The 26,358-nt window shown below is 41.4% G+C and overlaps 1 protein-coding gene and 1 long non-coding RNA gene across 7 annotated transcripts in view; one reads left to right on the forward strand and one right to left on the reverse strand.

The window, feature by feature from the left end:
• The window catches only part of SLAMF1 (signaling lymphocytic activation molecule family member 1), a 39,436-nt gene extending 29,794 nt beyond the window's left edge, over nt 1-9,642 (reverse strand). Inside the window, exon 1 of one of the 2 annotated variants that reach the window (XM_031654621.1) lies at nt 9,194-9,422. In XM_031654621.1, the coding sequence (XP_031510481.1) occupies nt 9,194-9,269 (76 nt within the window). In that variant the 5' untranslated portion in view covers nt 9,270-9,422. Of the gene's footprint in view, nt 1-9,193 lie in introns of both variants that reach the window. The other variant, XM_031654618.1, reaches the window with a different exon arrangement.
• On the forward strand, nt 9,549-19,064 carry LOC103877234. 5 transcript variants are annotated; one of them, XR_004178025.1, is made up of 4 exons: nt 9,549-9,663; nt 13,397-13,478; nt 14,237-14,326; nt 18,036-19,064. It is a non-coding gene; the product is annotated as an uncharacterized LOC103877234 (long non-coding RNA). The 5 variants fall into 5 exon arrangements; XR_004178022.1 differs by having other exon boundaries at nt 13,397-14,326; XR_004178024.1 differs by having other exon boundaries at nt 9,552-9,663; nt 12,463-14,326.
• The last annotated feature ends 7,294 nt before the right edge of the window (nt 19,065-26,358 follow it).

Consider the following 26,358-nt stretch of genomic DNA (forward strand, 5'->3'; position numbering starts at 1 on the left):
CTGGAGGCTCTCCCCCTTCCTCTTGGGCTATCCCTGGGGCTGCCAAGTCCTTCATGGTCTATGAAGACTGCCATGAGGATCCCTACTATATTCTCAATGTTTCAAAACTGTCAGTAGACAGCTTAAAATTACTTAGGATAGAGTTGTATAGAGTAACTAGAGCACTGGGTCTTTATCAACTCAGATTTAAGGTTCAGGCATCTAAAAAGCACAGAGAAGTTAAATGGCTTCCCTGACTAGTCAGTGGGAGTCAGGACTAGAATTCAGGTCTGTTCATTCCTCTACCAGGGTTTTATTCCACCATTGAATATACAGGATGAAGGACGGAGAGCAAATGAAAGTGAATCTGAGCTCATGAGCCCAGGAACCATTTCAGATCATGAGGAAAACAGAAAAATCTGAGGAATGTGGAGTCAAGAAAGGGCAAGCCCAGTGTTCAAACTGTGGAATTCTCTCTCTCTCTAAAACACCCTGAGATAGTTAATAATGTCGACAGTGAGATATTACTGTATTTTTCTCTTTCAAAAAAGCTGAGCCAACAAGATTTAAAAAAAAAAAAAGAGCCTTTCAAACCACTGTAAGGGATCCTACTGCTGATTATTTCACACCTCCTCTCTCCTCAAACCCACAACCTGCCTTTCCCCCTCCTCTCTCATGTGACGACTTTGCTTTTTGTTTCACCGAAAAATAAAATGAAGAAACGAAAAGAGAACTTCCATTTATGACCACCACTAACTCAACTTACCTACTTGGATGGATGGTCTACATTCCCACGCAAGTGGAGCCTCGTCCCCCATGGAGCACTCACCTACTTCAAAGCTTTGTTTCGGCAATTGCCTCCATCCCTCACATTATCAGGTTTTTTTTTACTAGGTTATTTCCGTCAATACACAACATATAAACTTGTAGTTTCCTTTATATTAAAAATATCTCCCCTGATCCCAGGTCCATCCCCAGCTACCTCTCCATTTCTCTGTTTTCCTTTTCAGTAAAGTGCTTTAATGTGTGTTTATAGCTTATTTTCCCATTTCCAGACCCATTTTCCCTTGGACCCACTATAAACAGGTGTTCTTTCCTACTGCTCGCTGGACCCACCTTTGTCAAGGTCACTGTCTACTCCACGAAGCCAAGTCAAAGTTCCTATCTTACCTGCTTTCTCAGGGGTACTTGACATAGTTCATCCATCCCTCCTTGAAACGCTGTCATCATTTGGGTCAGGGAACACCATACTCTCCCGGTTTTTCACCTATCCTATAAGCTGCCTCTGCTCAGTCTTCTTGGCAGGAGCCTTCTGTTCTTCTGGACCTCTAAATACTGGAGCATGCCAGTTCTCAGAGTTCTCATTCTCATCCACACCAATCCAGTTTCTCACCCAACTGCACAGTCTGACATATTTCTGGGATGCTACAGAGTTATATCTCCCAACCAAACCCTTCACTGCACTCCCAACTGCCTACACAAGATAGGACTTGGAGGTCTAAAGGGCATTTCAAACTTAGCAAACAAACTCTTGGTTCCAAAACACCTTCTGCAAACATTATAATTCAGCCAATTTCTCAGGCCAAAACATTGGAAACATCCTTGACTCCTTTCGTTCTTGCATACTCCAAACTCAATTTTTTTTTTCTTTGAGTCCGAGTCTTGCTTTGTCACCCAGGTTGGAGTACAATGTTGCAATCTTGGCTCACTGCAACCTCTGCCTCCCAGGCTCAAGCAAGTCTCTTGCCTCAGCCTCCTGCGTAGCTGGGATTACAGGCGCCTGCCACCACGCCCGGCTAATTTTTTGTATTTTTAGTAGAGATGGGGTTTCACCATGTTGGCCAGGCTGACTTCGAACTCCTGACCTCAAGTGATCTGCCCGCCTCCGTCTCCCAAAGTGCTGGTATTACAGGCATGAGCCACTGTGCCCAGCCATACTCCACACTCATTTTAACAGCAAATCCTCCTGGCTCTGACTTCAAAATATGTCTGGTATCTGAACCCTTCGCACCTCCTGCATTTCCACCACCATCATCCCAGGCCTGGTACTGCCGTCTTCTTCCAGCTGATCTCCCTGATAGAGTAATTTTTAAAAACCATGTCCTATTTTGTCTCTCTCCTGCTTTTAAATTTCTATGGCTTTCTAGCACTGATAGAATAAAACCATAGTCCACTATTGATAAGGCTTCAAAGGCCCTGCATACCCAGTCCCTGGCACTGTTCCAACTCCATTTCCTGCCCTCCTCTTTGCTCACTGTGCTACAGTCACACTGGCTCCTGGCTGCTTCTTAAACCCACCAAGAACATTCCTGTGTCAGAACTTTTGCTTTTGCTGTTCCTCTCGCTGGAGAATTTCTTCCCTTCCATACCTGGATAGCTCATTCTTTCACTTTATTTTAGGTATCTGCTCCAGACAGTATCTCCTCCAAGAGGCCTCCTCTGACCATGTATCTAAAATAACTTTCTGTTTCTTTCTGCACTTATCACTGCCTTAGATTATACTGTATATATATATTTTTTGTTTTATTTTTGTCTCTCCCACTAAAATGCAAAAGCCTCAAGAGGAAGAACTTCATTTTGTTCATTATTTTGACCCCAGGACCTACAAAGAGGTACTATGTGCTTAGCACATAGGAGGCATTTAATAAATATCTGTTCAATTTATGAATGCTGAAAACCGTATTACCTGACCAAAGCCTCTTATTTAGGTTCAGATACATATAAGTTTATAAGTTCAGATATATATATATATATCTGAACTTAATCATAAGTTAGTGTTCATAAAAGAAGGAGTCCATGACTCAAAGAGAGCATAGATTGTTCTAGCTGATAAGAAAGTCAGAGAGTAAAATAGAACCATCAGCTTAAGTAATGCAGCTACCTAGAAGAGACTCTTTCACAACTGACTTGTGGCTAAGATGAGATATTGGAAAATTGGACACACTGGCTCAAATATTCTTGTTACCAAAATACCCTGAAATCCCAATGTCTTTCAGTAAAGGGCTCAGCTAGTAGTAGACTGGAGATTCAATGACTGGGGAAGAAGAAAAAGTAGTCTATCTGGGCTAAAATCTGGATTAGAGTGATTGAAATTCATAGTTGTTGAGGAAAAGTGAGAAAGGCAATTAGGCACTTGTTTTTTAAAATATTGCTAATATATTAAGCTTAAAACAGAGTGCTCTCCCCTGCTGCTTGATGACGTGAGGAACATTATAGTTAATGTGGTGGTGGTTGTTTTTACATCAATAAACTGGGAAGCATGTTGGATTTTCTTCCAACCACACTTGTGGATGCCTGACTGTCTAGATAATGTGACCCCTTTGGTGTCTGCATACCTGAATTGTAGGCACAGTACTTAAGAGAGTAACTTGAGTCCTGAACCTAAACTTCTAAGTATAAAGAAATGGGAAAAAATTTACAGCCATATGTGCAAGAATGAACTTCCAAATTTCTGTATAAAAAGTTGTGTAGATGAGCATATGTATATTTTTCTGGGAGCTCATCCATAAATGCCATCTCTTAAAGGGATCTGAGATTCAAAACAAGATTAAGAATTGCTAGCATGGTGTTGATTTTTAAAGACCAACTTTGATAGGGGAGAAAAAAAGAATTAAAAAATCCATTTTCAGACCATAACCCATCGCCACCACTCCCCAAAATGGCTCCCATGCACCCCTTCCCCCCTAACCCTGCACACCCTTTGCACCATGATTGCTTTCAGAACTTGGAGTTGGTTGGGGGAGGAGAAAGAGGGATATATGAGAGGTAGTGAATAACCAAACAAATAAAAGAAATCAAAGAAAAAAATCAAAGAAAGAAAATAGAAGGAGAAAGAGGAAGAGGAAAGGGGAAGGGGTAGATGAGAGAGACTGAGTGGCTTATGCACACTCAGTCATGAGGAGTGGAACCAAAACTTCATCAGGAAGAGACCCTCATACCCCACAACCCACATAAAGAATGATGACGCAACACCTGAGTGTGTGTGTGTCGGGGTCTGGAGGGGGTACTTGAGATCACCCTCACCTAAGCATAAGGTGGAAAAATAAGTGGGGGCTTTAAAGTGGTTCGTAAAACCCCTCAAGTGGCGTCCCTGCTCCTGAAACATCCTGCTGCCTGATGAGTGTTTTCCAGTGTGTCTGTGATTCAGCCAGCCCTTGTTTGCTAAAAGAGTCTGGGAGGAAACATTTGTAGCTGTTAACACCAACTCACTTTCCTTCACGGGCAATTCTACTTCGAAAAATGAGTGATTCACATGGGCCTATGGAGTTTGGTCAAAAATTACGAATAGTATGATTTAGCCAACCCTCTCACAACATGGGCTTCTACCTAATGATAACCCTTTTTGTTTTGTTGTATCATATTTTTTTGCCTAGCCCTGATACTTTCATATGTGCTTTTAGCACCTTGCTACAGCATTCTTTCAGGAACAGAAGGAACAGAACTTATGGACTCCACAGTTGTTTTGGTAAATTTAGGCTCAGAAAAAAAAGACAACTTGTCTGTGTTTGCTTTTTAAACTGTATCCCCATCAGTCAAAGTCCTATTTTTATTCTTTGGCACTTCTGGGTCATTCTATCTTATACTATTAGCATGTACCTTCCCTAGCCTTAGAGCCTAGAACCACTGTTTATTTGCCTAGCTAACAACTTCCATCTTTCTGGTCTCCATTTTGACATGTCTTTCGTAGGGAAGACTTTCCTGACTCCTGACTTAGGTTGGGTTGTCCAGCCACAGGCTTCCAATGGACGATGAATGCACTCCTTCATATCATTCATCATGTGTTCAACTCTGGTTCAATGCCTGTAATCCCTTACTCTTATAAGCTTCCAAGAGTACGGACTGTGTCTGTTTTATTCACTGCAGTATCCCTAACACCCACCTGGGACATAGTAGGAGCTCAGTAAATCCTTGTTACCCAAGTGAATTAATAAAAAGGAATGGATGAATGAACGAATGAGCAAATGACAACACAGAGTCCAAGTTCTCCTCCCACCAAAATTGGAATGTACTCTGATTTGCCTTTATAACATCCCTAAGAGGTATGTTATGGAGGAAAGTGGTGGCAACCCTTTTCCCCACTTGCCAGCTGAGGACATGGAAGTGCCTTAAATATAAACCCTAGGTTTCAGGTACAACAGACAACTTGCCATTTCCCCTGAACACTTGAAACCCTTTACCTCTGCATTTGTGCCTCCTCCTGGAATACTCCTTCTCAAGTTCCGTAAAAATCAAACCCATCAGACCTATTTATTTGGGGCTAAGTTTTTAATATTCATTTTTATTAACTTTATCCCAAATGTGCACATGAGATAGTCTGGATTAGATTCAAATTTCTTATTAAATGACTCACAGTAAATAGTAAATTCTTTGGCCCCCACTTCCCCCTAGGATGATGTGATAAGAGCAAGGTCAATTGTTTTATGTGAGTAACCAGACACTCCATAGGTAAGAAATACGGACAAATTATTTTCTCTACCTATAAAAGGAGAAGGAGGCAGCAATCCCCCCTGCCCTTCTTAAAGGTCTGCTCCTTATTCCAACACTTTGATAGGTAAATAAATCTCTCCAGGAGCCAGATAGTCCCTTACATGTCTTGGCTTTTATGGCAAGTCCTGGGACTTGTCTCAAGTTCTGGGGCTCATTCCTTCTTGCATGTTGCAAAATGAAGGCACAAGCTTGCGCTGGCCTGCTTAGGAAGATAGCGACTCCAGGCTTCACGGCACCTTGGGCGCTCTACCTAGGGACCTTGTTCAGGCTGTAACCATTTGGTCCTCTCGGGAAAAGTTTTATTATTCATTTGGATCAGAGCAATTACCTATACAAATGACTACAGATTTAATTCTCATGGTATGAAAAAAGTGTCAGGAAGCTGGTGTTCTTCACCAGGACACTGAAAAGTCCAGAAAAGTTTTATTTTCCCACCCTCTTTATCCTTAAGTCTCTGATTTCTTCTCTGCCATGTTAAAAAATTGATACATAATAGATGTACATATTTTCAGGGCACATAGCACTATCTGATGCATTCACATGTTGTGTAAAGATCAAATTGGGGTAATTGGGATATGTATCACCTTGAGTATTTCTCTTTCCTTTATGCTAAGAACATTTGAATTATTCTCTTCCAGCTATTTTGATATGTACAATAGATTATTATTAACTATAGTCACCCTACTGATCTATCAAACACGAAGACCTATACATTTGGAAAGACACACAAGAAACTGGTCACAGTGGTTGCTTCCAGCATGAGGTATGGAGGGCAGATTAGTCTTCACTAAATACTCTTGTGTACTGGTGAAGTTTCATAGACATGGCATGTTTTACAGATGTGATAATCAATAAACAAACTAGTTAACAAAAAAAATTAAATGAATGTTTGCATGATGAAAAAACGTTTTCATTTTCCAAATTACAGGTCAAATACTTCTTATATGCCCTCTACATTCTTCTATAATTTTTATCAGTCTCTCACCTTTTGAACATTTCTATACTTCAATTTATCTCAATTCAATTCCACTCATATTTTTCAATTATAGATAGCACATTCTAATTTTTACCATGGAACCTGGATACAAATTGTGGCATTCTCCCCACCCCTGCTTCCCAAACATGGGCTTGTCCAGTTTCACTCATTGAGGCCTCTGGAGTCAGATGACTATGTGAGCACAGAGAAATTGCTAAACTACTCTGTGCCCCTTTCCCCATTTATAAAGTTTTAATGGTACCAATAATACATACATATCTTATAGGCTTGGTGTGAAAATGAAATGACTGACACACATAAAGCATTTAGAACAGTGCCTGGTATAAAGCAAGTATGCAGTATATACTAATATTATTCACTCAACAAACATTTGTGTACAGGCTTTCAGTACAGAAACAGTGTCAGGTGCTGTGCAGTGGCTGTTGTTCATTTTGTTTTCCCCACACCTTGCACCCTTGCACCCTTGACAAATGATGTGGCTGCCACATCATTTGTCCTTAATAGCTGCTGAATGGGATCATTCAAAGTCAATCTATGGATAAAAACAATTAGCCCTGATACTCTGATTTCCAGTCCAGTGAGGGAGACAATGAAAGTGACAGCATCACATGACATCACAGTATTAACATTTTTGAGAAATAGAAGTGCCTAGATTGACATCTTGGGATAGAATGGGCCACTGAACATACAAGGTTAGGCCAAGTCTAGAACCCACGCACTTGTCCCTCACCTTCCCCCAAAGTGTGTGAAGGGGGTGCGGAGGACCTGCATGGAGGAATAAAAAAACTCACTGAGGTGAAGTCATCAATTATAACAAATGTACCACCCTGGTGGGGGATATTGATAACAGGGGAGGCTATGCATATATGGGGCAGAGGGTATATGGGAAATCTCTGTTCTTTCTGTCCAACTTTGCTGTGAACCTAAAACTGCTCTAAAAAATAAAGTCTATTAAAACAAATCTCATTGGGGGAAATGAAAAATTCACTTTACTTGGGGAAGGGACATGTGGACTTTTTGATGTTTACAATTCTGACTGGGAATTAGAAGTTGAGCTGAGTAGAAATGAGAATGGGAGTGGGTGCCAGTTTTACAAGTATCAAGCTTCTTGCTTGGGCAAATCTGTCATGACTAACCTGCCGCATTTGCAAAGCATTTCTGCCTGGGTTTTATTGGGGCTTCACAAAAGGGTGTGTATTTAAAAATAAAAACACTGAAAAGCTTTTGTGAAGATTCAAAGAAGAAAACATGCAATGAAGTGAGCAGCCTCTGATTGGATAGACTTGCCTTGTGGGGCTGGGCTGCTTCTCCCTGACCGGTGACTTCCAAAGCCTCAATAGGACCAGCTATTGGTCAGCAGTGCCTAAGATGCTATGGGCCAGGCTGGCCAAGAGGCTAGCAAGCACAGAGATGGAAAAGTCCAGCTCACAGTTCAGCACCATCACTCCTTACAGTCACCAAGAAGTGCTCCAAAAATGGTGCAGTCACAAATTGGTTGCAACGAGGGAAGCGTGGCTTTCCCTGTGACCACTTAAAGTGGTTCAGTTTGGTTTTCTGAGCCCTGAGCTCAGTTCTGTCTCTCCTAGACCTTGGGAAGTATGACCCATGGGTCTGCAGATTCCAAAAGGAAGTGGCTGAGCAAGCCCTGTTCATCTGGCTGTCTGGTAAAAGACACATCCATTGTGCAGCACCCCCACATCCCTGGTATATCTCGGTGCTTTTCCTGGAAAAGTCCATATTGGATTTGCGGTCTTGAAAACCCCAAGCTTAAAACACCCTGGGCCTCAGGATTTCCCCCCCTGTCCGTAATGCTACCTCTTCTACTCCAGGCTACCTCCCACAGTCTAAACAAATAAGCAGAAAGAGATTCTCACCCCACTCACACAGGCAGTCCAAAGTCCACTTCTTGCTTGCCTTTTTCTTTCTCAAATACCTTTTCTCATAGCCCTGATACTTCTAAACAGAAAGCAAGAGCCTGCCTTGGGAAGAAGATATCCAGAAAGACAGGAACAGAGTCCAGATCCAAAGGTAGCCCTTGTCTGGCCTTCCTGCTGGAGCTACTCTCTGAGGGTCCCCAATTTGCATTTCCCACATACTGTAACCAGCCCTAGGCTCCAGAAATCCCAACTTCTTCCCTCTTGCTTTCTTGGACCTTCTCTTCCAAGAAAATACACACCAGTATGACCGCACTGTGGTCACTGCTGGTTATTAGCCAAAAGCCTGGAGTTTTCACTTCTACTCTCTCTTCCCATTCTAGCCAATGCTTTCTGTTGACCCATGCTCCTGGTTTGTCAGCCTGCATGGGCACAGATTCCCTCCTAGGGCAGGGATGTAGGGCAAATCATCTCCCAGAGCTCACTCCATCCAGCTCAGTCTCTCTAGGCTGGATCTTTGCCAGAAGAATGCCCATGTAAAACCAACCACTCAACCAGGACTTCTACCAGAGCCTGTCACCCTAAGACTGGTCAGAGAAGTGACTGGAGCCTTTGGCTTAGAGCTCCTCATTTCCTTGGAAAAAGGGTTGGTGGGCTTGAGTCTTGGAAACCCAAGGGCCCAGGAACTCATAATGTTCCTTCCTCTTTGAAAGAGGCAGTTGAAACTGACAGCCAGTCCCTAAGGAAGAGTGACCAAACACAATCCCCAGCCCTGCACCTTCTCTCCATCCACGAAGATATGCTGATTCCACGCAGCTAACGTGGGACTCAAACCATCAGGCAGATGAACACTCACCTGTTCCATAGCTTGCCCCAAAAGCCAGGGAGAGAAATAGCACAAAGGTCAAGGAGAGGAGCCCCTTGGGATCCATCAGCCAGTGAGGAGAAGGAAGGGATCCTGGTCAGAGCCTGGCAGCTGCTCACAGACACTAGGCAGAGCGAGCTTCGTGTCATGCAGTGCTGCCTCTGCTGTCTAATTTATGTATCAGGAACCAGCAGGTTCCTGAACCCGCTTCCTGTATCACCGGGACTTTTTCTGCTTGTGTCTTGAGGATTGCTCATCTCCCATGAGGCTTTAAATCACTTTTTTCTTCTCAAGAAGCAGGCTTCTCAAGAAGCCAGGCACTCAGCCTATGGGAGCCAGGAAAGGGGGTGTGTAGTCACCTCGGCCAAACCCCGGCTTTGGGCAGAAACATGCACTCCTGCTTCTTTCCTTAGCTGCCTCCAGGAACCGGATGTTGCAGATTATCTGAGCAGTTCTCTCCGGTAAGTCTTCTTGGATTGCAAAGAAAAGATGTTTTGTCAGATCACTCCTCAAATTTGGCAGTTCACAGCTGAACTTAGATGACTGCATTTTGATGAGCTCATAGACCTCTTACTTCTGTTTTATTTCATAATTTCAGATAACACCTCAACATGTAGTCTGGTGCGGGTGCCACTGTCACAGAGAGATGGGATGGGCAAGTGCGGGTCACTTGGAAGAAACCCTGTGACCCCAATGAGTGCAATGTGGTATAATTTAGTGTCCCATGCTCCTAGTTTGTCTTCTCGCATGTGTGTGGATTCCCTCCCAGGCAGGGATGTAGGACAAATCTATCCCAGAGCTCCATCCTTCCAGCTCAGTCTCCTTGTTGTGTTTGTTTTTTCCTAATTTTTAACGTCTGTGTGTACATAGTCGGTATATATATATATAGATGTATGGGGTATATGAGATATGTTGATAGAGGCATGCAATGTGTAATAATCACACAGGGTAAACGGGGTATCCATCACCTCAAACATTTATCCTTTGTGTTACAAACAATGCAATTATACTTTTAGTTATTTTTAAATGTGCAATTACATTATTATTGACTATAGTCACACTGTCGTGTTATCAAATACTAGTTCTTATTCATTCTTTCTATTTTTTTGTACCCATTAACCATCCCCACTTCTTCCCCAACCCCCACTACCCTTCAGCCTCTGGTAACCATCCTTCTACTCTCTGTCCACAAGTTCAATTGTTTTACTTTTTACCTCCCACAAGTGAGAACGTGTGAAGTTTGTCTGTCTGTACCTGGCTTATTTCACTTAACATAATGATCTTCAGTTCCATCCACATCGTTGCAAATGACAGAATCTAATTCTTTTTTAGCTGAATAGTACTCCATTGTGTATATGTAACACATTTTCTTTATTCACTCATCTGTGATAGACACTTAGGTTGCTTCCAACCTTGGCTATTGTGAATAGTGCTGTAATAAACATGAGAATACAGATATCTCTTCAATATACTGATTTCTTTTCTTTTAGGTGTACACCGAGCGGTGAGATTGTGGATCATATGGTAGCTCTATTTTTAGTTTTGTGAGGAACCTTCAAACCATTCTCCACAGTGGTTGTACTAACTTATAGTCCCACCAACAGTGTACAAGGGTTCCCTTGTCTCCACATCCTTGTCAGCATTTGTTATTGCCTGTCTCTTGGATAAAAGGCTTTTTAATTTAACTGGGGCTGTGTTGTATTCTGGGAGTTGCCTTTATTTTAGAGTTTGTGTCTAACTTTTCATTGAGGAGAAGGAACTAGTATTGGCAGAAGGAAGATCCCGCCCTCTTTCATGAGTTAAACTATAAGAATGGGACACTGGAAATGTAACCAATGCTCACAGGGAGACTTGAAAGAGTAGGGAAGTGTTTTTAGAGTTCATTGTAACAGGTCATAGGCACTCTCTGATGGGCCTCCCCATGGGGATCAGGTAATAAAAGTTGGTGGGATATGTGAGCTTGTTCTTTATCCTCACTGTTTTCTTCCTTCCTTTCCCCAGCACTCAACTGTCCTCCTCAAAACTATTCCCAGTGGTGTGTGCTTGAACCAGCATGTACCAATTAATAAAACTGTTAAATTTTCAGGAATCTGGATGGGCACAGTGGCACGCCTGTAACCCTACCACTTGTGGAGGCCTAGGTGGGAGAACCTTTGAGGCCAAGAGTTTGAAAACAGCCTGGGCAATATAGCGAGACCTCATGTCTACAAAAATATTTTTTAAATAAAAATAAAAAATAGATTTTCAGAAAGCTTGTGAGGTGCTTGATGAACATGGCCATTATTAAACATATAAAATTAAATTAAATTATATAAACTTACAGTTAAGCTGGGTGTGGTGGTACATGCCTGTAGTCCCAGCTATTTGGGAGACTGAAGCATGAGGATCCCTTGAGTCCAAGAGTTTGAGGCTGTAGCATCTTTTTTTTTAATTATTTTTTATTTTTTATTTTTTATTATTATTATACTTTAAGTTCTAGGGTACATGTGCATAACGTGCAGGTTTGTTACATATGCATACTTGTGCCATGTTGCTGTGCTGCACCCATCAACTCGTCAGCACCCATCAACTCGTCATTTACATCAGGTATAACTCCCAATGCAATCCCTCCCCCCTCCCCATGATAGACCCCGGGGCTGTAGCATCTTTATAGCAGTGTGAGAATGGACTATCAAGATCATGCCTGTTGGTGTGGTTTGCCACTGTATCCCCACCCAAATCTTATCTCGAATTGTAATCCCTATAATCCCCAAGTGTTGAGAAAGGGACAAGGTGGGAGGTGATTGGATCATGGGGGCAGTTTCCTCTCCATGCTGGTCTTAAGACAGTGAGTGAGCTCTCACAAGATCGGTTGGTTTTAGAAGGCAATATTTTCTGCTCTTGGCTGCACTTCTCTCTCCTACTGTGATGTGAAGAAGGTCCTTGCTTCTCCTTTGCCTTCTGCCATGATTGTAAGTTTCATGGGACCTCCTTAGCCATGTGGAACTGTGAGTCAATTAAACCTTTATCCTTTATAAATTACCCAGTCTTGGGTAGTATCTTTATAGCAGTGTGAGAATGGACTAACACACCTGTGAATAGCCACTGCACTCCAGCCTGGGCAACAGAGCAAAACCCTGCCTTTAAAAGAAACTTTACAACTAAATAAATTATACTAAACAGAGGGAATAAAATCTCAAAGCTCATTGTTTCTTAATTATTTTATGACATTACTGATATCTATGTTCTTGAGGTAATTGACATCTCTTATGTGTCTACAGTGGAAATTAAATACTGGATCATTGGTGCTTCTGGACCTGTCTTCCCCACTCTGCATTCAATGGCATTATGTTGGGAACTTGAAACTGGCCATGATGAGAGTTTATGTCATGGAAATCAGCAAGAAATATAAATCAGAACTTTATTGTTTTGTTGATTGTCTAAATGTAAGAAAGTAATAGAGAAAACATAATGATGCAGAGTACACTTAAACGTGTGCCGTGACTGTGGCCCTTACTTTGGGATTAGCATAAAAAATTGAGGAAACATTTTTCCAGTGCTCAAAAACTATCATCTGATTCAGCAAAAAGTCACTAGTGTCACTGATGAGCAAATGATGTTCCAACACACGTTTTTGTTGTTTCACATTTCTTTAACTTCAAAAAAGACATTAACCAACATTCATCTTGGAGCTACATTCCTTTGTCAATTGTAACCACAGTTTGGCTGTGGATATGAATTAAGCCAATATGAAAGCAAGCAGCCTGTGAGATCAGTGGCTATATGGAATTTACAATAAAGGGGATTGTACATTTTACTTAAAATGCAATAAATTGTATTTTATAAATTGCATGTTACACATTCTTCATATAAGCAAAATTTATAACAAACTCATTTACATATATGCATACATTATTTTTCATTATGGTTAACCATTTACCAACACACCACTGTTACAATAACTGAGAATCCAAATAGTGAATGGCATACTGTCTACATATTCATAAAATGTCAGTTGAAATAACTAAATGATGTGAGAATACTGGGATCCTGTAAAAATGGGAAACCAATGATCCAGGTCTGATTTCAAGACTGGTGTTCTCTCTTCAAGCTGCACGGCTCCTGGAAGGCATGCTGTCTATTCATTTCAAACCATCCTCTCTCAAAGACAGACACTTATTCTCTTGTTTGCTTTGCCCTTCCTCTCATTTCCAGAATTAGCCCTTCTCCAGCCTCACCATGAGGCATCTCCACTCTGACCTCCTGCATCCCCTCTGCACAGAAAACTGAGCTAATGGTAAGCACTATCTGAAGAGTTTTCCTGTTTGGTGCAATCTAGAACTCAATAAAAACATACATTGAATGAGGGTCAGAAATGGTTTAGATGAAGGTTCTGAGGTTCTAGAGTGGATTCTATAGAGTCCTCCCTGCCCCCAAATTCTTCTTCACCTGGAACGTCTGAATGTGGCCTTATTTGGAATAAGGATCTTTCAGATGTAATTAAGGAAAGAATTGAGATGAGATTATATTGGGTGAATTAGAGTGATCCCCAAATCCAATGAGAGTAGTGCATCTTTATAAGAAATAGGAAAAGGACACAGAGAGACACAAAGAAGATGGCCATGTGAAAAGACAGAACAGAGACTAGAGCTATGCAGCCACAATCCAAGGAACACCAGAGACAACCAGACGCTGGAAGAGGCACAGAAAGATTCTCCCTGGAGCTTTCAGAAGGAGCCATGCCCTGCCCATATGTTAGTTTTAGACCTTGGGCCTACAGAATGGTAGGAGAATGAATTTCTGTTGTTTTAAGTCATCATGTTTGTGATGATTTGTTACAGCAGTCATAGGAAACTAATACAGGACCTGAGGGACAATGTGACTGACCAGAGATTTGCAGTTAGTACATCTAGTATACTGAGCTGCTTCCTTCCGCTATTAAGAGCAGATGTCAATAGACCAACAACAGAAGATACACAGATGGTAGTGTCTTGTAGTTACAAAGTTGTTTTCAAAAGCCTTCACATTCATGGCCTTATTTGATCCTCCTAACAGCCCTATGAAAGAGCTGGTGGCATTTGTAAGGCAGGATCTGGACCAAACTTGGGAATCCTGACACTGATCAGAGCTCTTTCCTTTTTGCTGGTGAGTATATATCACCATGAATACTCAAGAGGATAAGGAGGAAGGAAATCTTGCTAATTGAACTCCCTGGATGCCTGGGGTTTCCACATGTGTTATTTCATTAATCTTGGTAGCAGTAAGAAGCAGGAATAATTATCCTCATTTTACAAATTGAAGTGTAGTGCGGCTAAATAACTTGTTCAATGGCTCAGAGCCAAAAAAAAAAAAAAAAAAAAAAAGCAAGAGTTGGATTCAAACCCTGGATTATCTGACTCCAGAGTCTGTGTTCTATCCATTCACCATACCACTTGCATTATACCGAGCAAGAATCTTAGCCACTCTTCAGGCTCGTGTAGGCTAATGGCTCATTATCTGTGAAACATTCCTTCTGGCACAGGCCACAGCATGGGCAATAGGAGAATCCTAGGTGAGCACTGTTTCCTGTCCTAGCCTCCCATGTCTGCAGCTCAGCACCATTCTTTCCCTTTGGCGATGCAGAGCCCCACCCTGAGAGTGAGGAGGACTACATTTCTGTGGAAAATAGCCTTCCCCAAAAAACCTCAAATGGGTTATCCATCAAAGACATCTCCTACCTCTTATACTCTTAAATGTGTCCCTAAGACTTGCCACTCTCTCTCCTGACACTATGGCTATAGGTGCCAATATCACCTGCCTGACAGTGTCTGGGCTGGACTGTTCCTGAGTGTCTTGGCTTCCCAGCCAATGGTCATCATCATCATAGCCTCTGACCAGAGGTCCCCTATAAAATGAACTGGCCCCACAGAGAAGGGCCACTAAGACCAGATCACCTGGCCACATGGAGCTCATGATGAGCATATTTATCTGGATAAGAAAAAAAAAAAAAAAAACCTGCAAAACCAAAATGAAAATACAGAATTCCCCCAAACTCTGAAACCTCTCCTAGTAGACCTGATTGAAGAGTTTAAAACTGGCCTGGGGAAAGCACTGGGAAAAAACACCCTGGGGTCCGCCCTGCTGGGTGAGATGAGGAAGCCCACAGGGCAGATGGCTGATATGGAGGCTGAGCAGACTAGTCAACCAGATAGCCTTGTTGTGGCGCTGGGGCTGTCAGGGTTGAGGGGAGAGTGGAGAGAAAACTGGGCTTTGAAGTGACTCTAGCCCAGATGCAGGCTCAGGCTCTACTCAACTCCTTTTTGCTGAATGTTCATGCCTGCCATCAGCTCCCTAGCCAGATGGATGAGCTGAGTGACCAGGCCTGGGGAGGGGAGATGAAAATCCCACTGGCAGTGCCTTCTTCCCTGTATCCTGTCTGTGGTTCCAGGATTGCCCACTGCAAGGCCCTCACCAGGTTTCTCACATCAGTGAGAAATTTAGACCTGCTTCATGGCACTGGAGTCTGGAAGTGGAGAGACATCTGAGGGTCTTTGCCATCTGAGGACTTCCTCTCCAAACTGCTGTCATTTCCACTGATGTTCCTCCATCCTTCCAGACCCCAGACCCAATATGTGGGGATCCCTCCCTTCCTGGGGCCTGCGCTGAACTGACTTGGAATTCTTCATGTCCCTTAAGGGGTGACTGTGACCAAGAAAGAGTCACTGCTTCACAGACTCTCTCCACAGCATTTTTAGAAGCATTCTTGGTAGGACTGGGGTGCTTCCTACTACCTTTCAAATGACCTCATGTGGCAGTCATGTAATTTGCTAGCCTGCTTTTTACTGGCATACATTGTTAAAGAAAGGGAAATGCCCATGCCACTCTACTCCTTCTAGGAAGAAATAGAGTTCAGGAACTGGTGACAGTGGTTATTGAGTCACCAGCCTCAGATCTTTTCTGTGCTCCAAAAACTGCCTCCCATAACCCTGGTCTGCCTTCTTAGACAGAGTGGTAGATAGGAGAATAATTTGCAAAGTACCTGGAAACCCTGTATAACCACTATCAGAAGCAGAATTCATTTCTGTCTCTGAATAGTTCTGGTCCTTAACTAGCCAGTCACCTCCCTGAGAAACAGAGACAGCTGGGGAATGGGCACTGTGTGCTCCATGAAGTCATTTAATGACCCTCTGAGATACTCATGGGCCATTTATACAGTCCAAAGCAGTGATTCCTGCACTGTCACACCAATAAGGTGGGCTGACCTGAAGTGAGTCCAGGAAAGAGGGGAGAGCTAGGACACTTGAGCTGCTTGGAAAAGCTAGCTATAGGGTAGAAATCTTCAGTGAACAATTCTAACTGCAACCACTGGAGAGAGAGGTGAATAGTGGAGAGTAACTCCAGATGAAGCCCAGTGATGGAATCCCAATCCACCTGCTTCTCCATCCACTTGCCTCTTCTCCATCCACTCACCTCTTCTCCATCTACCTGCCCGCCCCAGCACTAACTATGAGAAAACCATTCCATTGGTTTAAAATATAGTGACTCTAAACATCCTTTAATGATATATTCATACTTACCAAGAATAACAAATCTAATTGTCAACCACTTAATGACTTTATCAGATAACACTGCTAGTTAAGAGAAAAATATTTAGGAATTGTGGTCTTTTTTTAATATTGGGGTTCCATCCTCCAATGGTTAATTTTATGTGTCAACTAGATGGCATTATGAAGTGGCCAGATTAAACATTATTTCTGAATGTGTCTGTGAGGGTGTTGTGGATGAGATCAGCATTTGAATCGTGTCTCAGGAAAGCAGATTGCCCTCCATCCAATTCATTGAGGGCCTGACTAGAACAAAAAGGCAGAAGGAGGAATTTGTCCCTTTTGCTTCCCGCTTGCCTAGTGAGCCCTTGCGCTGGGATTTACACCGTCAGCTCCCCTGGTTCTCAGGCCTTCAAACTTGAACTGGAATTACACCACTGGCTTTCCTGGATCTCCAGCTTGCAGACAGCAGGCCATGAAACTTCTCAGTCTCCATAATCACACGAGCCAATTCCTCATAATAAATCTTTTTATGTATACGTATCCTATTGATTCTGCTTCTCTGGAGAACCCTAACTAATATTCATCTCTTCTTTTAAAAATCACAAACGTAATATAGCACTGAAGAAAATGTCTATAAAAGAAAGAAAATAAAATGTGATCCAGGTATAGTGGTTTACGCCTGTAATCCTAACACTTTGGGAGGCCAAGGCAGGAGGATTATTTGAGGCCAAGAGTTTAAGATCAGCCTGGGCAACCTAATGAGACCCCAGCTCTACAAAAAAAAAAAAAAAAAAAAATTTTTTTAATTAGCCAAGCATGGTGGCGCATGCCTGTAGTCCCAGCTACTTAGGAGGCTGAGATGGGAAGATTGCTTGAGCCCAGAAGTTCAAGATTACAGTGAGTTATGTTTGTACCACGCACTCCAGCCTGGGTAACATAGTGAGACCCTGTAAAAAAAAAAAAAAAAAAGAAAGGAAAATCTGCCATCATTTTTTAACCATCACAACTGCTTTCAAGTTTGCAGTTTTCCAAACCTTTCTTTAGAAGGCAGCAGGCAGCAGACTGGTTCAGAACCCTGGCCACACGGTCAGATAGTTCTGGGCCCATGTCCCCATTCTGTTATTTATAAATCATCCCACCTTAGACAAGTTATTTAATCTCTCTAAGCCACGCTTTCCTCATCAGTAACAGAGTTAAGACGAAGAACAATCTCATAGGATTGTTGGGAGAAGTAAATGGCATAAATACAAGTAAGATGTTCGCTGCAGCACCTGACATGTGAAAGCCATTTTGCACTGGTGTCTATCACTTTTTATTGTTTCCTGCAGGTGGTCATGATCAATTAAATGGCGAACCCCATAAAGCTGCAGCTGGGGATGCACAGGAAGTTCTGCTGTGTGGTCAAGATCAAGGACACTCCTCAGAGACATGGAGCAGAATGTTTCAGGCACCCTACAAATGAATGTCATTCCTGGGCATCTCTACTGGAGGCAACGATAACTTGGCAACATAAATTAGGGACAAAAGCACACTATAGACTATTAAGACCTTTTAGCAATTGAAGACAGAGAGACGGACTTTATGTAATAAGTGTTTTAAAGCCCTGTTGTAAAAGAATTGAAATTTCTCAGCGTAGACTATCACATTTCATAAAGAAAATATCAGTGTATAATAGAGAACAGGAAGAGTTGTATATGTAAACCATGAATCAGAACAGAAAATGTGAAACAGAATGAAAATGTGAACTGAACCCTTGGCCACACCCGATGCAGTTTCGCAGAATCCACATGTGGCGGGATTGGAAGACAATACCAAAATCACACAGTACAGTAAATGCAGTTAGTGTTTATTTTCATTGTATACAACACCTCTGAGGTTCTCATTCTGTATGGTGGGCTTGGTCACTTCAATTTACCTTTTTGCTTTATTATAAAATTTCAAGTAAAAAAATGCCTCTGGGTATCATCGTAAGTAAACATCTGATAATTAGGCTAATCTCAAATAATAATTACAGTCAAGATGCTGGTGCCTGGGATAGACACCACGTGCCTTTTACTAAGCAGCGGCTTAAGTGAAGTTTTTTCTTGCCTCAGTGGGCTACTCATTCCAGAAGCACATTTGTAACTACAGTCACTGGGTTGCACCTAGTTTTGTATTTTTTTAAATTTAACATAATACGTTACAATGACTCACATGTTGTTGCCTAGTTTAATGAAGAACAATTTCTTAAAGAACATTGTGTTCATATCTCTCCTTGAAAAAAGAACAAATGAAGATCAAGAGATTGTTTAAAATGTCAAATTTTAAAAAGCGTTCTATGGAGTAAAAGAAGTAAAGATCATACTCAGAGATAGATACTTCCTTCTTTAGTTTTATTGTTTCTAAATTTTGCTTTGTTGAACAAGACAATAGAGTTAAAACAACAAGGAGTATGTTTTATCTTAACAAATTTTCCAAGGGGTGAATAAGTCAGTTAAGAGGCAGCCTCTTTTTCTGTTGTATTTGTCTTTAAGAAGGACGGCTCATGGTGCCCAGTTCTGATAACAGAACCTGGATAAACACTATTAAAATGAACTCTGGTCTTGTCTTGGGCCCCAACTGGCTGGGATATTGGCCTGCATGCTCAGATGGCATTCTGAGACCCAGCTGTCCTTCTTGGATTTTCTTCCAGCCAGAACCTCCAGCAAAAGTTTCTGTGGAGACATTTCCCTGCAGCTTAGAATTATCTACTATTTCTCCTGGAGGAGACTCCCACGCCACCAGAAAACCCTTCCCTGGAACAGAGGGCTGGGAGAAAGACAAGCAATTACTGTTGCTTCCTATATTGTTTACTGAACTCTTTAAAATACAAGAATCTATTTTAAGAACATGGGTCCTTAATCTGGCTTGCTCACAGAGGTGTGGTATGTCATGGGACTACAAGAAGATGAGAATTCTACAGCAGTACAGCTGAACTTTTCCATGAGCTCAGCACCAGGTTTAACCTTACTATTATCCACAGGTGATTCACAGATGAGGAAACTGAAGCTTAGAGAGTTAAATAACTTGCTTGAGGTCATGCAGTAAATAAATAGCAGACACAGCACTTGGATATAATCTCTACTGCCTCTTACCACACTGACCCAGGATACATGCTATTGAGCAAAGCCATTATCACAGCCCTTCATATCTAGGGGCAAGAAGGCCAGATAAGGAGAGACCAGGGAAAGAGAATAGCGGTGGTCCTATGCCCTCCTTTTATGACATTTTTTCTAAGCTCTTGCCCCATATCCTAATCTACTTATCATTAAGGATTTTTGACTCTTGACTTCCCTTAGTCTTTCCCGTCTTCTCAGAAAGTGCTCCAGCCTTGACCTAGGGCTTTCTCTTTCTCCCCACTTCTTTCTGCCCTTTGAGTTGTCTCGCTCCCAGGAGATTTCTTGCCACTGGCCTAGGTCAACAAACAGACTCATCAGGGTCCTGCCATAAGCATGATTCTGCTCTCCTTATCCTGAGTTATACACTGAGGCTCCACAGGCCCTGATATTTCTGACATAAGACAGGTGAGATCCAAAATTGGGGCTTAGCCCAGGAGGGCTCTTGACTTTGCCCAAGGAAGAATTCAAGGGTGAGCTGGTGGTGGTAAACAACGACTCACAGAGCAAGGCTACCCCAATAGGCTGTGTGCCCAAAGTAGCAGATCAGAGGCAGTTTTGCACTCACATTTATACCCACTTTTAATTATATGCAAATTAAGGGGCAATTTATACAGAAATTTTTAGGAAAAGGGTGGTAACTTCCTGGTTGTCAGGTCATTGCCATGGAAAGGGGCAGTAATTTCTGAGTGTTGCCATAGCAGTGGTAAACTGACATGTTACACTGGTAGGTGTGTCTTATGGAAAACTGCTTCCACTTCAGCCCTGTTTCAGCTAATCCTCAACTTGGTCCTGTGTCTGAGCCCTGCTTCCACAGTCAAGTCCCACCTCTTACTTTACTTCCACTGTTTGACAGACTCATGGTTCTCTATTTGGGATCTTAGATATTTGGCCCCACTATTGCCCAGCTCTGCTCTTCCTTGAATGATTAATGTTTGAACAATTTATACTGCCACCCAAAGAATCCGAGGGTTCAAGTTTGACCTTATGCTAATAAAATTTTTATGCCAAGTAAGTTTCTTTTTTTTTTTTTTTTTTAACATTTTAGATTCAAGGGTTGCAGGTATAGATTTGTTATTGTGCAATGCTGGGGTTTGGACTTCTACTGAACCCATCACTCACATAGTGAATATAATACCCAATAGGTAGTTTCCAACCGTTACCCCACTCCCTTGCTCCCCACTCTTGGGGTCCCCAGTGTCTGTCTATTGTTTCCGTCTTTATGTCTGTATGTACGTACCCATTATTTAGCTCCCACTTGCAAGTGAGGACGTGTGATCATTAATTTTCTGTTTTTGTGTAATTTATTTAGGATAGTGGCCTCCAACTGCATCCATGTTGCTGCAGAAGACATGATTTCATTCTTTCTTACAGCTGCATAGTATTCCATTGTGTACATATTCCACATTTTCTTTATCCAACCCACTATTGATGGGCACCTAAGTTGATTCCATGACTTTGCTATTGTGAATAGTGCTGTAATAAACATATGAGTGCAGGTGTCTTTTTGATAAAACTATTCCTTTTCCTTTCAGTAGATTCCCAGTAGTGAGATTGCTGGATCAAATGGTAGTTCTAAAATAACTTTGAGAAATATCTATACTGTTTTCCATAGGTGTTGAACTTATTTACATTCCCACCAACAGTGTATAAGTGTTCTTTTTTCTCCACATCCTTGCCAACATTTGTTATTTTTTCACTTTTTAGGAATAGCCATTCTAGCCGGTGTGAGATGGTATTTCATTGTGGTTTTAATTTGCATTTCTCTGATTATTAGTGATACTGAGCCTTTTTCATATGTTTGTTGGCCACTTGTTGTCTTCTTTTGAGAAGTGTCTCTTCGTGTCCTTTGCCCACTTCTTAATGGTTGATATAAATGGATATTTCTCACCTCCAAATGTTGAAATGTAATTCCCAGTGTTGGAGGTGGAGCCTAGTGGGAGGTGTTTGGGTCATAGAGGCAGATCACTCATGAATGGCTTGGTGTCCGCCCCACAATAATGAGTTCATGAAAGAACTGGTTGTGTAAAAGAGCATGGCATCTCTCTCACTCCCTCTCCTGCCATGTGACATGCCTGCTCCCCATCACCTTCCACTATGACCGTAAGCTTCCTGAGGCCTCACCAGATACTGGTGCCATGTTTGTATGGCCTGCAGAACTATGAGCCAAAAACCCCTCTTTTCTTTATAAATTACCCAGTCTTAGGCATTCTTTCACAGCAACGCAAAATGGACTAACACAATGGGGTTGTTTCTTTCTTGTTGATTTGCTTAAGTTCCTGATAGATTCTGGCTATTAGTCCTTTGTTGGATGCATAGTTTGCAAATATTTTCCCCCATTCTGTAGGTTGTATTTACTCTGTTGATTTTTTTTCTTTTGCTGTCCAGGAGCTCTTTAGTTTAATTAACTCCCATTTGTCAATTTTTGTTTTTGCTATATTTGTGTTTGAGATATTAGTCATAAATTCTTTCCTAGATTAATGTCTGCAAGAGTTTTTCCCAGGTTTTCTTCTAGGATTTTTATAGTTTGAAGTCTAACATTTAAGTCTTTAATTCATCTCAAGTTAATTTTTGTATAAGGGGAGGGGTAGGGGTTCACTTTCATTCTTCTGCACATGACTAGACTGTTTTCCCAGCACCATTTATTGAATAGAGTGTCCTTGCCCCATTGTTCACTTTTGCCGACTTTGTCAAAGATCAGTTGGTTATAGGTTTATGGCTTTATTTCTGGGTTCCATGTTCTGTTCTATTGATCTATGTGTTCATTTTTGTACCAGTACCATGCTGTTTGGGTTACCATGGCCTTGTACTATAGTTTGAAGTTGGGTAATGTGGTACCTATGGCTTTGTTCTTTTGCTTAGGATTGCTTTGGCTAGCCAGGCTCTTTTTGGTTCCATGTGAATTTTAGAATTGTTTTTTTCTAATTCTGTGAAAAATGATAGTAATTTGATAATAATTCTGTTAATTCATAGATTGTTTTGAGAAGCATGGTCATTTAAATGGTATTGACTCTTCCAATCCATGAGCATGGAATGTTTTTCCATTTGCTGTCTCATCTGTGATTTCTGTCATCCATGTATTGTAGCTCTCCTCACAGAGATCTTTCACCTCATTAGTCAAATGTATTCTTAGGTATTTTATATTTTGTGGCTATTGTAAATGGGATTGAGTTATTGATTTGATTCTCAGCTTGAATGTGATTGGTGTATAGAAATGCTACTGATTTTTGTATGTTGATTTTGTATCCTGAACCTTAGTTGAGATTCTTTATCAGGGCTAGGAGCCTTTTGGAGTAATCTTTAGGGCCTTCTAGGTACAGGAACATGTTGTCAGTTAACAGAGATAATTTGACTTTATTTTTTCCTATTTGAATGCCTTTTATTTCTTTTTCTTGCCTGATTGTTCTGACTAGGGTTTCCAGCACTCTACTGAATACGAGTGGTGACAGTGGACATCCTTGTCTTGTTCCAGTTCTTAAGGGAAATGCTTACAAATTTTGCCCATTCTATAGGATGTTAGCTGTGAGTTTGTCATGGATTGTTCTTATTATTTTGAGGTATGTTCCTTTAGTGCCTAGTTTGTTGAGGGCTTTTCTCGTGAAGAGATGTTGAATTTTATTGAATGCTTTTTCTGCATTTATTGAGATGATTGTACGGTTTTTGTTTTTAATTGTTTATGTGGTAAATCACATTTATTGATTTGTGTATGCTGCATCATGTCTGCATCCCAGAAGTAAAGCCCACTTTATCCTGATGAATTGTCTTTTTGATGTGCTGCTGAATTCAGTTTGCTAGTATTTTGTTGAGAGTTTTTGCATCTGTGTTCATCAGGAGTATTAACTTGTAGTTTTCTTTTTTTGTCATGCCCTTACCAGATTTTGATATTGGGATGATACTGGCTTTATAGAATGAATTGAGAAAGAAGCCCTCTTCCTCAATTTCTTGGAATAGTTTTAGTAAGATTGGTACCAGCTGTTTTTGTACCTCTGGTAGATTTCCACTGTGAGTCCATCTGATTCTGGGTATTTTTTGGTTGGTAATTATTTCTTTTTATTACTGATTCAGTTTTGCGATTCATTATTGGTCTGTTCATAATTTCAATTGCTTCCTGGATCAATCAGGAGATTATGGGTTTCCATGAATTTATCCATTTCCTCTAGATTTTCTAGTTTGTGTGCATAGAACTGTTCATAGTGGTCTCTGAGGATCTTTTGTATTTCTGCAATATTAATTGTAATGTCACCTTTGTCATTTCTGATTGTGCTTATTCGGGATCTTTTCTTGTTTTTTCTTGGTTATTCTAGCTAGCAGTCTATCAATCTTATCGTTTCAAACAACCAACTTTATTTTTTTGATCCTTTGTGTGAGGCTTTTTTTTTTTTTTTTTTTTTTGGTCTCAGGTTCATTTATTTTTGCTCTGATTTTAGTTATTTCTTTTCTTCTGCTAGCTTCATCAAAAAAGGTTATCATTGCATGGTTGTATGTATATAGCTAAAGGAACATGAAGACAAATATGAATTAGAGCCACAGGGATTTCGTTCATTACTTGTATGACCTAGGATAAGTCATGGTGTTGGCGAAAACCAGTTTTCTTATCTATAAAATAATGCACTACAAGTTATCCCACATAGTGGATGCTATGATGTGCTGTTCAGATCTCCCCCTCAAGACCAAAACAGTCATTTCCATGCAGGAAGTATTGGTGGCTGACAGCTCTCAGCTGAGTTCCTTCCCAGGAACTGCCCTTAGCCAGTTCCTTAGCCAGAACCCACATCAAACAACTGGGCCAATTGGTTGATGAAAGGATATAAAAGTCCAGTCCCCTTTTGCCTCAATTTGCAACAGCTCTGAGGGTCATTCCAGCTCAAAGGCTCCTCACTGAGTCAGCTGAGGACTTTGTTGCAACTGCATGCACAGCTCAACTTCTCCCTCTGCTCACTCTTACTTCCCTCACTCTGTCACAGGTATTAATTATATCATGGGCACTCCTCCGTCAACTTTTCATACACAAATCTCCATCTCAGAGTCTGATTTTTGAAAACCTGAGCAAAGATACCTAATATGTTTTCTGAGTGTTAAAACAACAGTGTATTTAAAGTACAGTATTTGCTACATTGTGAACACTCAATATTTGGTATTCTCTTCTCTTCTTCATTGTTTTGATCTGTTTTTCTTTCATTCCTGCAAGGATACACAACCCAGGACTTCCCATAGGAGGCAGTGTCTCCCCTTTCACCTGATCAAAACTCCTTTTTGCACACAAATAATTATACACATTCTTGGAAAGCCATTTATTCTTTGATGGAAGCCACCAAAAGTTTTAAGCAGCTGAGTGACCTGTTCATATTTTTGCTTTAGAAAGATTACCTTGCCCAGGCGTGGTGGGATTACACACCTGTAATCCCAGCACTTTGGGAGGCTGAGGCAGGCAGATCACCTGAGGTCAGGAGTTTGAGACCAGCCTGACCAATATGATGCAGCCCCGTCTCTACTAAAAATACAAAAATTAGCCAGACCTGGTGGCAGGTGCCTGTAATCCCAGCTACTTGGGAGCCTGAGACAGGAGAATCACTTGAACCCAGGAGACGGAGGTTGCAGTGAGCCAAGATTGCACCATTGCACTCCAGCCTGGGCAACATGAGCGAAAATCTGTCTCAAAAAAAGAAAAGAAAAGATTACTTTGGCCTTAGTGTGAGAGAGATTTAGGTAGACCTACAGGCTAGGAACAGATTTGAAGAAATGATTGGTCTTAACTGGAGAAGTGGCAATGAGGTGGGAGAGAAGGTGGTCCATTGGAGAGTTATCTCATAGATGGATTTATCAGGGTTTGGTGACTAATTGAATGTGGGCTGTGAAGGATAGTGGCCTATATACTATGGCCTTTAAACTTCCAGCTTAGTTTCCCAGTAGATGGCAATGCCATTCTCTAGGAAAGGAAGTATAAGAGGTGGAGATAACTTAGGAGCAAAATTGAGAGCAAGGGGTATAAAATTATTTTTTGGCTTAGGATATGGTCAGTTGAGGTGTTTACAGTTCATGCATATGGAGAGTTCCAGGGGCTATTTGAAAACACAGAGCTGACTTTGAGAGGAGAAGTATAATCTGAAGGAAAGCAAACAAATTTAGAAGTCATATTTTCAACTCCTTCATTTCACCCCCAGAAAGCTAAGACTTAGAGACTAAAACTTCTAAGGGACTTACCATACGGCTAGTTTTTGAAAAGCCATGACCAAAAACCAAATCTCTTGGGTTTAGGTCAATGCACCCATATCCTGATTGAGTTTCATTATGTTCTATTTACCTTCATGGTTCCCCAATCTAACAATGCCTGATATAAAGCAAGTGCTAAAAATGTTTGTGGAATGAATATACTGGTTGCCACCTTCTTTGGTGGGGGTAGAGCTGGCCCCACGTCTTCACATCATCACTGGAATTACACCTCAGAAGCATCTTGGAAGTCAGCAGACCTAGGGAAGTCCTACTTAGCCATGAAATTTGCATTTCCCCAGGTACCTCC

The sequence above is a fragment of the Papio anubis genome, chromosome 1 (assembly GCF_008728515.1).
Source record: "Papio anubis isolate 15944 chromosome 1, Panubis1.0, whole genome shotgun sequence".
NCBI classification, from domain to species: Eukaryota; Metazoa; Chordata; class Mammalia; order Primates; family Cercopithecidae; genus Papio; species Papio anubis.